General features: G+C 39.0%; 1 protein-coding gene across 1 annotated transcript in view; it reads right to left on the bottom strand.

The window, feature by feature from the left end:
* mRpL42 (mitochondrial ribosomal protein L42) overlaps nt 1-4,197 on the bottom strand; it is an 81,239-nt gene extending 77,042 nt beyond the window's left edge. Inside the window, exon 1 of the mRNA XM_090387639.1 lies at nt 4,071-4,197. Within this exon, the coding sequence (XP_090243765.1) occupies nt 4,071-4,164 (94 nt within the window). The 5' untranslated portion in view covers nt 4,165-4,197. The remainder of the gene's footprint in view (nt 1-4,070) is intronic.
* Nucleotides 4,198-16,086: the final 11,889 nt, after the last annotated feature.

Below are 16,086 nucleotides of genomic sequence, written 5' to 3'. Positions count from 1 at the left end.
ATAATTATACAAAATGCCTTATTCTCTCTCTCTCAAATATCCATGTGTACATATGCATACACTTGATTAATGACAAAGTTTACAAAGGCCACTAGGCTTTTCATTCAGACTAAGAAATACTGTTCAAGATTTGGGCCTAAATGGAGGTCAGATGAATTAATGAGGCTCGTTGGCAGAGAAGAAAAATGTATGGAATGCATATAGATTATCAGGTGACAGAAAAGCCGATGGCAGATATAAGCTTGTCTGTAATTAAGTCACAAAGGAGATTAGGCAGGCGAAGGCAGATTATGAAAAATCTTTGGCAAAGGATGCAAAGAAAAACAGCAAAGAGTTCTTTACTTATGTAAACTCTAGCAGGAAAGGGATGAATCAGATTGGACCACTTAACACTGATGGGTTGACTATTGATGATCATGCTCAGGTAACTGATAAACTGAATGAGTATTTTGCATCTACATTCACACATGAGGAGTCATTCAATGAGGGGAATGCCAGACGTTTATCAAACTCTAAGAGGAAGCTATGTGATTTCGTAATAACTGAGCAAAGTGTGGAGCAATTGTTGAAGTTTAACATAAGGAAGGCACCTGCAGTGGGACGAGATCTATCCAGTTATATTAAGGGAGGCAGCAAAGGAAGCAAGCAAACCCTTAGCCATAATTATGAGAGCTTCCTTGGACTCAGGGAAGGTCCCCATGGAGTGGAGTGTGCAAAAGTATCACCAATTCACAAGAGGGGTTTAAAAGGTGACACAAGTAACTGTAGACTTGTTAGTTTGCCTTGTGTTCCTGGGAAAATAATGGAGTCACTGGTTAAAGAAGTATTGCAGGATCATCTAGAAAGACTGCAGTAATAGTTAAGACACAGTGTGGGTTTGTTAATCGGAGGTCTATGGCTTGGCACACCCAGGGTCCTGAGCTGTATAACATCGTTCTTCTCTTTCTTGGTGATTCCCTTCTACTTTTGACTCTCTCTCTCTCTCACAGGGTAATTCGGGAATTTTTTTTTTGCTGGTGCAGCATAAGCTGCACGCTGCACCACCAGGCTTCCTTGCACCATATGGCTAATAATTTGATTGGATACTATGTGGTCACAAAGGAACTGAATGTCAAAATTAATTTTGATATCATATACTTGGATTTCAGGAAAGTTTTTGATACTGTTGTTGCTCAGGGAAGACTGCTGTACAAATTGGAGAACTATGGCATTAAGGGCAAGTTGCTACAATGGATAAAGGGATGGTTGAGTGGAAGATGACAGAGTGGTAATCAATGGACACTGCTCTTCGTGGACAAATTTTATTAGTGGAGTTCCCCAGGGTTCGGTGCTGGGCCCATTGTTGTTTTATGGTATATCAGGATTAATGTCCAAGTTTGCAGATGACACAAAGATTATAAGGATTGTTAACGACAGTATGCTACTCCAACTGGATTTCCCAACTCCTAGGTGCCTTTATTATGTTTAACCTCAACAATTTCTCTTCCACTTTTCTCTCAGTAATTATAAAATCATTAAGCACCCTATTACAATTTGATAAACTTCTGGCATTTTCCTCCCTTAATAATTCCCCATGTGTGAATGTAGAGGCAAAATACTCATTCGGCTTGTTAGCTCTCTGAGCAGGATCATCAACAGTTGAACCATCGATATCAAGTGGACCAATCTGATTCACTCCCTTCCTTCTAGAGTTTATATAAGTAAAGAAGTCGTTGCTGTTTTTCTTAGCATCCTTTGCCAAAGATTTCTTGTAATCTGCCTTCGCTTGACTAATCTCCTTTGTGACTTGATTACAGATCATGTAGTGTGTTACCTTACACTGAAAACATAGTGGAGCAGCAAGCAAAGCAGTGCACATTGCGACGAGCAAGGAATAAAAATAGCAAAGCACGGATGAAAGATGTGTATGCATATAGTGAGAAGTTGACGAATGAGTGAATAACTTATATCATGTCAGCTAAGCAAATTGGTGAGTTCTTTTTAATGGAAAATTCTTCATTAAAAATTTGGTATATGCTACAAATATCAAGTAGAAGTTGCAGTGTTCATAAAATAAATGCAAAACGGAATACATTAGGATTAAAATTTCCTCGCTTATATAATGAATTAAGTAATGACTCAGAGAAATTTCATTCATATTTTCGAATGAACGTATCATTTGATTATATCTTGGAACAAATCCAACAAAGATTATTTAAAAACTGGACAAACTTTAATCTTCAATCGATCAGCCCTACAGAACGTCTTGCAATTACAATAAGGTAAGCGAAATATAGTACTTAATTTGTAATGTATGATTTAATATCAAAATACACATATACAGGGTTTCTCAAAAATATTGGTACAAACGTTTAGGGGGGGTAGGTAACATCTGAAGGAATGTGAATCGCATGGGAACTCATAACCGGAAACGTCACAGGAAAGCAGTAGCAGAGGCACAAGAAGCAGAAATGACACAAGACAGTAATTAGTGGCAAACATTTATTTAACATAATATTAACAATGGAGTATGAGATGAATGCATTTCATGATGTTACAACAGATGCTCGAAGGTTCCGCCATGAGATGCAATGCATGCGTGACACCGACGCAGCATGGATTGGCGGACACGGTCGAACACACCTGGAGTTTCTTTGACAGTAGCAGCAGCACAGATGAGTCATGCCACAAGATCCATTTCCATCTCCACAGGCGATTCATACACGATAGATTTGAGGGCCCCCCCACAGAAAGAAATCAAGGGCTCAATAAATGAGGTGAGCGTGGGGGTCAGGCAACGGATCCACCACAGCCAATCCATTGATGCCCAAAATGCCTGTTCAAATGGTCACGAACACACCTTCCATAATGGGCACATGCCCCGTCATGTTGAAACCAAATGTTGTGTCTCACATTTGCTGGAACATCATCAAGTAACCTTGGTAGAACTTGTTCAAGTAAGATCCGATATTTAGCAGAGTTCATGCGGAATGGTAACAGGTATGCGCCGACTAAGCAGTCACTGACCATACCTACCCATACATTTATTGCGAAGCTATGTTGTGCCACATGGGGGCGCACACCGTGTGGGTTGTCATGAGCCCACACACAGCATTGTACTGACTGAATAAGCCTTCCTGAGTGAAATAAGCCTCATCCGTGAACAAAACATACGCTGGAAAATTCAAATCTTGAACACTTTCTTAGAGAAAAACCACTGCGCAAAAGCCAGATGTGCAGGATGATCTTGGGGGAGCAGTAATTGAACCCTTTGGAGATGAAAGGGGTGTAAGGAATCGTCGTGCCAGACACGCTGTACACTGCAACGAGACACTCCTAAGGCAACGGCACTTGTGCTGGTACTAGGATTATTCTGGACGGCATTCAACACCCTTTCTTCCATGGCAGGAGTTTGTGTTGAACGTGGTCTGCCTGCACTACTCCTGTTACCTCTAAATAACCCATAATCGCAAAAATTTTGATGTACATGCGCAAACAAACGGTGGTCTGGTACATGTCTGTCTGGGAAGCGTTCTCCATAAATTCATTGAGCAGCTCGTCCATTGCCCTCTGCTATTCCATACACTAGGTGCATGTCTGCCAGCTCACAGTTCGCATATCGATGCATGCTCTTCGTGCGGCGACTACTGTTTGAATGAGTAAACCAGAAATTTTCCCTCTCGCGAACAGATGAACAGCGCCGTCTAACGACTTACGGTGACGTTTCCGGTTATGGGTTCCTATGCAATTCACATTCCTTTAGTTGTTAACCACCTCCCTTAAACGTTTGTACCAATATTTTTGAGACACCCTGTATAATAATATATACAAATGTTTAATAATTAATAAGTATTTAGTGAAGTGTCAGAAAAACTGCTGAGGTACGATGCTACTGATGTAGTATTGGAGTACTCTTCAGAAACATTTTGTAATATTCAGTCCAGACTCTCGTACTATTGAGGTCGGAGTTTGTGGTGTTTATATTCCACATCAAATTGCTTTCACCAAACGATGTGAACAAAGGAAGAAATTCTGCAAATATATACACATAAAAAAACAATTGTTTTTCGATAACTATTCATCTCACCTACCCGCCGAACCCTTGCGTAACTGAGATAAAATTATCTTATTACAGGGAGAATTTCTAAACCCCTTCCAAACATATTTGGCAACACAAACGATCATCACAACGCATACTCAAAGTTACTACTGTGTATTCCACAGAGTACTAGCAGATTTAATACCTCTTACGTTAGCTAGTGTAAAAAAAAAAAAAAAAAAAAGTTAATGACTAAAGAATAGCCCAATAATAGCTATAATCAAGTTGTTTTTATTAAAGGATCAATTAACTGAAATCTACAATGCCTGTGCAACCCATGTACAATACCAGAGAAAGATTTCATAAATAAGGAGAGTTATTCTCTAACATGTAATATAAGAGTGAATGCCAACAACCGAATTTCCGTAAAGTAGCAAGGATTTTCTATGTAGGATTGCATTCATTATCGGCAAGTAGTAGGTGTAGAGGCATGTAATGCAAGAAAGCAAGTGTATGAGCTTAGGCAGCATCAGCCAAAAAAAAAAAAAAATTACAAAACAATTCCCTCTAAATATTTGTCCAGTTCCTCCTTAAATTTATTTAACCTATCAACTTCCACAACGACAGATGGAAGTTTGTTCCAGCAATTAACCACCCGCTGGCTAAAGGCAAATTTCCTTACATCTACTCTACATCTGTCCTTCCTCGATTTCAATTTATACCCCCTTAGGTTCGTAATCTGAACAAGTGGAAGAATTGCAACAGACTTCAGTGTGCTCAACCCATTCAAGGTCTTATACACCTCAATCAGATCACCTTGTAGGTGCCTAGTCTCCAGCTGCCGCAATTTGCAGAACTTAAGCCTCTCCTGATAAGAGGATCCCTTCATTACCCTCAACAATCTTGTTGCCCTTCTCTGTACACGCTCAAGCAAATCTATATTCGTTCCTTCCTAAAATGAGGCCTCCAGACCTGCACGCAGTAATCAAGGCGTGGCCTGACCATTGCCTTATACAGAGGGACAATCACCTCTTTTCCCTGATAGCAAAATTCATGTAAATCATTGACAATACCCCATGACCTGACCTGGCAGCCTGACTGCATTGTTCAGAAAACTTCGTATCTAATTGCATAATTACTCCCAGGTCTTTTTCATTTTCTACCACCTTAAGTGTAGTACCACACAGTTGGTACGTTTCTATGGGGTTACTTCTACCGTTATGCAATACTTTGCATTTGTCAATGTTAAACTTCAGTTGCCATTTCTCAGCCCATCTGCCCAAATTTTCAAGATTTTGTTGGAGTAACACACTGCCATTACTGTCATTAACAACCCTGCCAACCTTTGTATCATCTGCGAACTTCGATATTAAGCCTGATATTCTTTCATCAATATCATTTATAAATATACAAAACAACAGTGGACTGAACGCCGAACCCTGTGGGACTCCCCTAATAATATTAGTCCACAAAGAGCAGCGCCCATTGATTACAACCCTCTGTTTTCTCCCACTCAACCATACTTTTATCCATTGTAGCAATTTGCCTCCAATGCCATTCTGCTCCAATATGTACAGTAGTCTTCCACAGTGCACAAAAGCTTTCCTGAAATCCAAGTATATGATATCAAAATTAATTTTTGCATCCAGTTCCTTTGTAACAACATCATAATAACCAATCCATTTTATAAGAAAGACTTGACCTTAACAAACCCATGCTGTGTCTGAATTATTGATACAGTCTTCTCTAGTTGATCCTGCAATGCATCTTTAACCAGTGACTCCATTATTTTAGACCAGTTAGTTTGACTTCTGTCCACGGAACAGAAGTTAAACTAACTGGTCTGTAATTACTCGTGTCACCCTTCGATCCACCTTTGTGAAATGGGGACACATTTGCACAACATCCATTCCGGTGAAGATCCCCAACTCTAGCGAAAAGAAAACTTGTTTTTGAAGTCGAAGGATGGATAGAGCGAGAAACATATTCGCTTTCTCTGGCATCAACATCACAAGGAAAACCTATGCTAGGGATAACCCATCCTCTTTAAACTAAGAACTACTTTGAGGTTTTCGATCGACGCAGCATGTTCTCCGTAAGCTGTTTTAAATATTTCTGATGATTCTGTTGCACAAAAAAAAATTTGATTCATATTCAGTTCTGAGTAAAGCTATCAATTTTAAAATGAAAACCAACGCAAAGAACAACTTCTATTCAATAGGTACTAATTCAGATTAGTTGAATACAAACAGGTAAATATTGTGATACAATAAATAAGACATTTCTTGTAAGGTTCGCCATTACATGCAGGTACCACTACTTTCCAATACCTTCATGGCACCATCCCAGGGGTTGTTAAAATGAGCCAATGAATACATTTTTTTAATGAAAACCACAAGCTAGAGAGGTATTGAAGAGAACCAGGACGTGGTTCTCTGCATGGGTTGAAGGTTGATATTAGGAAAGAATATAACTATTGATGTTAGACTTGAATTACCGTAGAGGGTAATTTCCAGGAAATTCAGTTCAAGAGAGGTTATTCCAGCAAACAGAAATTGAAGCGATAAATGAGGAAAAAGAAAAGTTCGGTCTTTGATTTTGAAGGTGAATATAAAAAAATGACAGTTGCGGCACGTGTATGGACCGGTTTGGTTGGGAGAGCGGGAATTATGACAGCAAATTCGGAAGAAGAGTGCCAAATAATTAACTATTGAAAAGGCATACAGCAGAAACAGAACATAAACTGAACGTCTATGAGATAGAGATGGGGATAATTTGTTATATTTGGGTCATTCATTAACCTAACTACCTCTATGAGATAGAGATAACGTCTATGAGATAGAGATGGGGTTAATTTGTTAGAGATGGGTCATTCATTAACCTAACTACCTCTATTGAATGGAGTCTGGAGAGAGGGGGGAACTACCCCACATGTGGGAACAGTGTACCACGATAGAGCAAATTTCAGATTTGTACACAGGTGAGCAGCTATTTTGAACACAAGAAATGAAGAGAAGGAAAGAGAAAAATCTTGTATTTTAGATACAGTGGAAGCAAAATTTGAGAAGGGACTAGGCCAAAAAAGATTAGAGGTCAAGGTAATCCCTAATACACACGTACAATCATGTCTAGAACCGTGAGTGTCGTTGAAGATCAGCACAGGAGCAGAAGAATCACTTTTTTGCGAGATATAAAACAGCAAGGAGTTTTTGAAGGATTCAAATCAACTAGGTTTTCGTCGCAACGGAAAATTACAGGCAGATCAGTATTTAAGCAATTCATAGGTGCCTTGTCTGCATTCGAGGAGTCGTGGGTATTCGAGGAGTCGAAGCTGTTTATAAAGGGAAGGGTTCCTTGTACTGGAAGGTGGAATGCAATGTGCTATCATCAGCAAAACCATGGATAGGATTTCCAGCCAATAGAAAAAAGTCATTAATATACAAGAGGAAATGAATGGAAGAAAAATTGAACTCAACTGTACGCAACACCAGCATTACGGGTGAAGTTAGAAGAGAGAAAGCCATCTACCATTACATGCAGTGAGCGGTCAGAGAGAAAACTGGATGCACAATTACAAAACATAGTTGCAAACCATGAGATAGAAGAGTTTATTTAGAAGACATTTATGTCAATGGTTATTTAGTTTTATGTCAATCGTTATTTAGTTTTATGCCAATGATTATTTATGCCAATGGTAATTTATCACTAATGGTTATTTATGAGACATTTATGCCAAACAATCAAAAGTCTTTGAAATGTCAAGAGTAACTGCTTGAGTATCACGATAAATTTCCATTGAATTTGTCCATAGATGAATAACAAGCCAAAATATCACCAGTGGATTGACACTGATGGAATTCATACATAAGACGATTGATAAAATGGAAGATTTCTAGATAGTTTAAGAGTGGGTGGTAAAGAGATTTCTCAAAATTTACACAGAGTAGAAGTAAATGCAATGTGACGATAACTGGGTGGGAGGGGTTTTCACCCTTTAGAGGACTATAAGCATTAGTATCAGGATTATTAGAGGCATTTGATGCAAGAAAGCAACCTTATGCAGCATTTCCACTTCACCCCTCTCTTCGTTCGAAATACCTGTCCAGCTGAGCCTTAAACTTATTTAGGCTCTCAACTTCCACGACAACGGATGGAAGTCTGTTCCCCCAACCAACCAACTACCCGCTGGCTAAAGGCGAATTCCCACACGTCTATCCTACATCTGTCTTTCCTCAATTTGAATTTATGCCCTCTGAGGTGATTATTCTGAGCAAGAGGAAGAATCCCATCAGCATTAAGCATGCTCAAACCATTCAAGGCTTTATACACCTCGCCGGTGCCTAGTCTCCAGACACTGTAATTTGCAAAACTTAAGCCTTTCTTCGTAGGAGCACCCCTCTGTTCCATTCACTAATCTTGTTACCCTTCTCAGTACTCGTTCCAGCAGCTCAACATCCTTCTTGAAATGAGGCCTCCAGACCTGTAAACAGTACTCTAGGTGTGGCCTGACCATTGCCTTTTACAAGGGAATAATCACCTCCTTAACCCTGATAGAAAAATTCCTATAATCACCTCCTTATCCCTGGTAGAAAAATTCCTATATATCATTGACAATACACCATGCGCTACTTTTGCACCCGTCTGCACTGCTCAGAGAATTTCATATCTGCCTGCACTACAATGCCCCCCCCCCGGGGTTCCTTTCATTCTCTACCACTGTCAGTGTAGTACCACAGAGTTGATACGTTGCTCTGTGGTTGCTGTTTCCCATATGTAGTACTTTACATTTGTTAATATTAAACTTCATTTGCCACCTCTCAGCCCATCTGCTCAACCTTTCCAGATCCTGTTGCAGTAGCATAGTGTCAGTAGTGTCCTTGACAACCCTAGCAAACTTCGTATCGTCTGCAAACTTGGACTTTAACCTTGATATAACATCATCAATATCATTTATAAATACAGAAAACAATAATCAACCCAACACTGAACCCTGAGAGACTCCACTGATAATATTAGTCCACGATGAGCAGTGTCCATTGATTACCACTATCTGTCTTCTCCCCCTCAACCACCCCTTTATCCATAGCAGCAATTTGCTTCCAATGTCACACTGCTCCAATTTGTGCAGCAGTCTTCCATGTGCAACAGTATCAAAAGCCTTTCTAAGATCCACGTATATAATAACAAAGTTATTCCCTGCATCCAGTTCTTTTGTGACTGCATCATAGTATGCAATCAAATTGGTCAGGCAAGACTTCCCCTAAACAATACCATGCTGTGTCCGAGCTATAACTGAAGTCTTCTCTAGATGATCCTGCAGTGTTTCTTTAACTAGTGCCTCCATTAATTTTCCTGGAACTGTATTTAAACTCACAAGTCTATAATTACTTGTCAGCCTTTGATCCCCCTTTGTGAATTGGGGTCACATTTGCACTTCTCTCCAGCTATGGGTACCTCCCCTGAGTCCAAAGAAGCTCTCATCATTATGGCTAAGGGTTTGCTTACTTCCTTTCCTGCCTCCTTCAATATAACTGGGTTGATCCCATCCACCCCAAGTGCCTTTCTTGTCTTTATCTTCAACAATTTCTCCTCTACTTTACTCTCAGTTATTACAAGATTCTCTAGCTTACAGCCAGAGTTGAATACACCTCTGGCATTCCCCTCGCTGAATAACTCCTCATGTGTGAATGTCGATGCAAAACATTCATTTAGTTTGTTAGCTACCTGAGCAGGATTATCAACAGTGGACCATCGATATCAAGTGGACCAATCTGATTCATCCCCTTTCTTCTAGAGTTTACATAAGTAAAGAACTCTTTGTTGTTTTTCTTTGCATCACTTGCCAAAGATTTCACGTAATCTACCTTCGCCTGCCTAACCTCCTTTGTAACTTGGTTACAGATCAACTTGTATCTATCATAAGCTTCTCTGTCACGTGTTAATTTGTATGTATTCCATGCATTTTTCTTCTCTGCCATATGTCTCATTAGTTCATCTGACATCCATTTAGGCCTAAACCTTGAACAATATTTCTCAGTTGGTATGTAAAGCCTAGTAGCTTCCAAGATAAGTTCTTTGAATGCTTCCCATATTGAATTTGCTGTTGGTAACATCATCAGTTGGTCCCTCTGTATAGAATTTAAATACTGACTCAGCCCATCAAAGTCGCCTTTACGAAAGCAATTAGGGGTAAAGGGAAGGGTTATCCCTTCCCTTTACCCCTAATGGTAGTTACCTCTTTGAGTAAATCCCACTTCAGCACACTGTGATCACATCCATATAGTGGTTCATTTATCTGCAGATTCTTAAGGCATGAAGAATCACTACTGATAATCAAATCATGAGTATTACTCCCTCTAGTTGCCTCCCGAACATGCTGATGTAGAAAACAATCACCCAATAAATCCACCAAAGCCTTGCTAATGCGTGAGTGACCAGCCCCCAAATTCTAGTCAATATCTGGGAAATTAAAATCTCCCATAATAAGACTCTCTGATTTACTGGCCCACACTATTTGCCTCTTCAGTTTCTTATTATACTCATCAGAGTCATTAGGTTTCTAGCACATTCCTACTCTCAATTTTGATCTCCCAATGTTTATGTCACACCAAACTGACGTGACACTGCACGGTCCAGCGATGTCGACTGGCTTCACTTCCTTATATTTATGTGTTTCTTAACTAATAGCATAACCCTCCTCCCTTCCTGTACACATTGTACTCCCCAAATTCCAGTTCTTCATTCCTTATATCTGTGTGACACCACTTCTCTGATATCCCAACAATATATGCCTTTGATGTTTTGAGGAATACCTCAAATTCATCAAATTTATTTTCCAAACTCCTAGCATTGGTGTACACGCAAGTATACATGGACCTGTTTCTATTCTTAGCTACTCTAACACAAGCCATGTGTTTACTTGTACCGCAATGACTCCCAGCAGTGTCTGAAATATCCTGTATCTTGTTTTTCAGACTTCTGTTCATTCCAATAGAAGCAGTGCAAGAATCTCTTTCACCTCTGCCAGTGTCTACTGTTAATCTATTAGTCATTGTCTCCCCCCAAGCTAGCAGTTTTCCGACCCACCTAACACTGCCTCAATAGCATCAGCAAATATTCTTGCACCCTTTCTATTTAAGTGTATCCTATCCCTGTAGAAGTAGTCTCTCCTGTTGACAAGTACAGTCCAGGCTGAAAAAATTCTACCCCTTGAGCCTTGCACAATCTTTCCAGGGCCGAATTGATCGACAAGGCTCTCATCATATAGTCCCTCCTATCGTATCTGGGCAGAATTGCAGACACTTTCAAATTCAACCCTAATTCACGGCTTTTTTCAAAAATGACCTGTACTTCTTAAGTAATTCTGCCAGTCTCCTACTCTTGATATCATTAGTGCCAAGTATGCTGGATATGAGAAAATTTCCAAGCTGAAGGGAAAACAGCGATGAAATATGAAACTGTAAAAAGGCAATAAAGAACAAGGGGTAAGCAGAAGTGCATAGGTTTTGAGAACAATTCGAGAACTACTCTAATGACCTAGTGCTTTCTTGGTGCCAATACTGTTCAAATTCTTCGCATATCCTTTTGATGGAGAAACATAGAAGGCACTGAATGGTGTACTGGCAATGGCAAGAAGGGTTTCCTAAGCACATCAATACACGAATTAGAAGGAAAGTACGTTGATTGTGTCAACCTTATCGGAAGCTGATTTGTCACTAGAACCATTCAATTTTGATAGGAGTAGATATATGATGGGAAAAACTTGTAGCCAATAGTTTGGCATGAAACAAGAACTGTCTGCTATCATGTGGACAGGAAGCAAGTTTATACTGTTAGCCTGTTCAAAATCTCCTTTGGAGTCATTAATAATTGGACTCCAATTGTTGCCAGCTTTGCTGTAGGTAGAATATTAAAACGTCGTGTTTGGAAAACACGACGTTTTAATTGGAAAACGTCGTGTTTGTTGGGTTTTAGAAGCATTAGCGACTAAGATCATATTGATCTGTGTATACTCTCCGGGAACTGCGTGTGTTTTGAGGTACATTTTCTGTTTGCTGGACAAAAAAACCCAAGTTTCCAGGAGAAAAAACTATGCAATCCGTGCCAGAGACAGACTGACTGACTCAACCACATTGTGAAACAGTCCCAAAAAATTTACTTTATGATCGATTGGACTCAAATTCACGTCTGTTTTACTGTGTGGCCAATGATGGTGTGGCCAATGATGCAAGACAGCAAGCTTATACAGGATCAATAAAAAAAAAAATTAAAAAAAAATCCATCACTTCCCATTTTAAGTATCCATTCGTTCCAATCTTTTTTATAGTTTTTTGTTGAATTTATTTAAGCTCTCAACTTCCACCTCAACAGATGGAAGTTTGTTCCAGCAATCAACCACCCTGTAGATAAAGACAAACTTCCGCACATCTAATCTGCAACAATCCTTCTTCAATTTGAATTTATACCCCTTCTTGTTTTTTTTTTTTTTTTCCGAGTAAGTGGAAGACTCTCATTAGCATTGCTCTTTGTCCAATCCAATCCACACCTCAATTAGATCGCCTCGCAGGTGATTAGTCTGCAGAAGCTGTAATTTCCAGAACTCAAGCCTCTCTTGAAAATAGTACCCATTTGTTCCCCTCGCCAATCTCGTTGCCCTTCTCTGTACTCATTCCAGCAGCTCCAAACCCTTACTAAAATGAGGTCGCCTTCACACAATTATGCAGTGCTCAAGATGTGGCCTGACCATTGCATTAAACAATGGAACAATCACCTCCTTATCCCTGCTAGCAAAATTGCTGTCTATCATTGACAAAATCCCAAAAGCTGTCCTGGCATCAAGTCTGTACTGAACAGAGAATTTCGTATCTGATTGCACAATTATGCAGATTTACTGAAAAGTCGTTTTAATTTTCCACTACACTGAGTGTCCTTCTACACAATTGGTACTTTACTGTGGAGTTACTACTACCCATATGCAGTACTTTGCAGTTTTGAATGTTTAACTTCAATTGCCATTTTCAGCCCATATGCCTATAATCAGTTGCCGCTCGTGACTTGATGTGTGGCGGTATTGCTTCTTAAAATTACATTAAAGTGCCTTGGTTTTAAAACATGTAGACATAGATAGTAACAATAATAAGAAAGTTAAAAATACTACAAAGTATTAACTGACACTTACCATTAACAGACTTGGGTAATTGTCGAAATTTTATTTAAAAATAAAATCCATTCTTCGGTTTTTATTAGTTAAAAATAGATTAATAACTTTTTCCTTCAAGTTTGGTGCACTGTTCAAATCGGCTCTGCTCGCACCGCAGTTCCTTTGACTCCCTTTATCACTGCTAAAAAATGCATATTGGCAACCTGCCAACTAGGCATTGACTCAACCACTAGGGACAAAATGTGGAACTGTGTAGCACACAGTTCCACCTAAGGTTAAACGGCGAAGGTAAAGAAAGCCTGCACGAGAACGACGAGAAACGTCGGATAACTTACTCGGAAAATTAGTTTGCCGATACGGCACTCTAGCGCTGCTCACTCGGTAAACAGACGGTAGGTGTTAACGGTCTGGAGCAAAGTCGAGAACGATATACTGATTGACAGGTAGGCGTGGCAAACGACGTGCTGATTGGTGCGCGAACACAACACACGATAACATCGGTTTAGTATCACTGTAGCAGCACTAATGGTAACTTGTCCTAATCGTACATGCCCTAACATTTACTGTAACGGTGAAAAAAGATCAGGTTACCTCGACTTGAATCCCATGGGAGCTTGAACCCCTCCCGAAGTGGAGGGGGTAACTAACCTTTTTTCTTTAGAATCAGTCATATTTAGAAATACATTCATAAAAAAATTAATTTTTTTATGACCGTATTTTTATTTTCTTGTTCAATAATATGCCCTAATGGTGAAAATAGGTCAGGTTACCTCCACTTGAATCCCATGGGAGCTTGAACCTCTCCCGAAATGGAGGGGGTAACCTAACCTTTTTTCTTTAGAATCATGAGTGGACTAGCACATAAATTGTTTATTAATAAAATATTAATTTTTTTATTAATGTACTTTTATTTTTAAAGACACTCATGCGGATACACACGTATCATAACGTCAATCAGCACCTTAATAGCTATTCAGTATACTGTATATATAAAGAATCTTTCTTTCTTTTTCTATTATTTCCCAACCTAACGTTTAAGTTTAGGTCGCGAAATACAAGGAAACCTTCTCTTTTATTTCCTAACCTACCATTTAAGCTCAGGTTATGAAATACAACGAAAAACAAAGAAACCTTTTCCTTTTTTCGTAACCAAACCTAAATCAATAATACAGTAAAAGCACTCATCAACTCCAAAAATCTGCTTTTAATATGAGAAAAAAAAAAAAAAACAATGAAGAACATAAAATGAACGGGACGAAACTTTCTCAGAAAAAAAATTCATGAGTACAAATCATACAGTTGGACCTGAATAGCTATTCGCAATTTGAGTAACAATATTGTGAAAAGTATCTTCATGATTTTTCCCATAAATTTGACGCCACATATATTCATTAACGTGACCCATCAACATATGTTTACAGCTGCCATTTACTCCTTTAGTTACACTTTTTAGTTTCTTCCACTGGGCTTCGATATTATTCGTATGTGCTCCTGTATGTGGATCTACAAAATGTTCCTTGTGTTTCACCGTTAAATGTTTGTACTTCTTTTTTTCTAAGGCCGTAATACGGCTATATGCACGCCATTCATCTGTTATGATGGTAGTATTTTTCTTCACTACTTTTCTAATAATGCGCAAAAGAGTTTTTGCTTTCCGATTTTTTATCAATTTCATGAAGACGAATTTAGATTCTCTTTCGAACACACCAAACACCCATTTCTTCTTAGCAGTTAAATTTCGTCCTCTGTGATGTTTTGATTTTACCAGTACAGTTTCGTCTGCTTCTACAATTTTCCCCGATCCACCCAACTTAATGGGTTTTTTTATTAACTGCAATCCGCAAATATCTCTTAGTTTCTTATAAAACTTAATTGCTGTCACTTTCGAAATTTCCAGATGGAATGCTGTCTTAGTTACTGGCGTGCACGTTGACCAAAAGTATATAATGTACATTATCTTTTTCAATGAAACTTTTGTATTTTCCATAAAACTATGTTTCAATAAAGAAACTCGTGAAGATCATTTTTTGCAAAACCACAACTTTCCACATGACTCTGTTCGTGATTCAATTAGTTTAAAATAATCATTGCACTTAAAACAGTACAATTTCGGTTTTATCAATTTAGTTTTCATCAAAAAATCAAGCAACGTTTCATTTTCCTTACAAATTTCTTCCATCTTTAAAAGATTCATCGCTACTATTACCTGTTAACCGTTTATTACAAAACTATTATGCACCGTTCTTTACTGGTAAATGTAAATGCACCGTACTTTACTGGTTGGCATTATGATGTGTATTTACACATCATAATGCAAACCAATGACTACACAGTAGCTTGTCGTCTGTCGCGCCCACCACCAATCATTTCATTGTTTGCCACGCCTACCTGTCAATCAGTATATCGTTCTCGACTTTGCTCCAGTCCGATAACACCTACCGTCTGTTTACCGAGTGAGCAGCGCTAGAGTGCCGTATCGGCAAACTAATTTACCGCGTAAGTTATCCGACGTTTGTCGTCGTTCTCGTGTAGGCTTTCTTTACCCAAGCCGGTTAAACTTCAAAGTTGAAAACGATTTTGTGTTTTTGTTCGTTTATTATTGAAAAGATTATTGGAAATAGAAGATGGGTACACTATAAGCAGGACTTGTTAATAAAAATATTCATTGCACTGCATTGTTCTTCACAAAATTTCACATAACTCCGTTGGTTGTGTATTTAGATTAAAAAAGCTGGGGGTTCTGCAGTTCCGCAGTGCCTAACAACGAGTTGCCCCTGCCTATAATTGATTTTATGAAATCACAGAAATCTTTGGAACATTTTGCAAGGAACCTTAAAAATTCAATGAAGGCCTGACGTAGCCCAGTGGTCAGGAGGGAGAGTGCATAGCACGCGTTCCTTGAGTGGAC

Source organism: Mastigoproctus giganteus, chromosome 13 (assembly GCF_048544385.1).
Source record: "Mastigoproctus giganteus isolate SK-2022 chromosome 13, ASM4854438v1, whole genome shotgun sequence".
Classification (NCBI taxonomy): Eukaryota; Metazoa; Arthropoda; class Arachnida; order Uropygi; family Thelyphonidae; genus Mastigoproctus; species Mastigoproctus giganteus.
The sequence above is the reverse complement of the archived record's forward strand: the minus strand, read 5'-3'. Positions and strand labels throughout refer to the sequence as shown.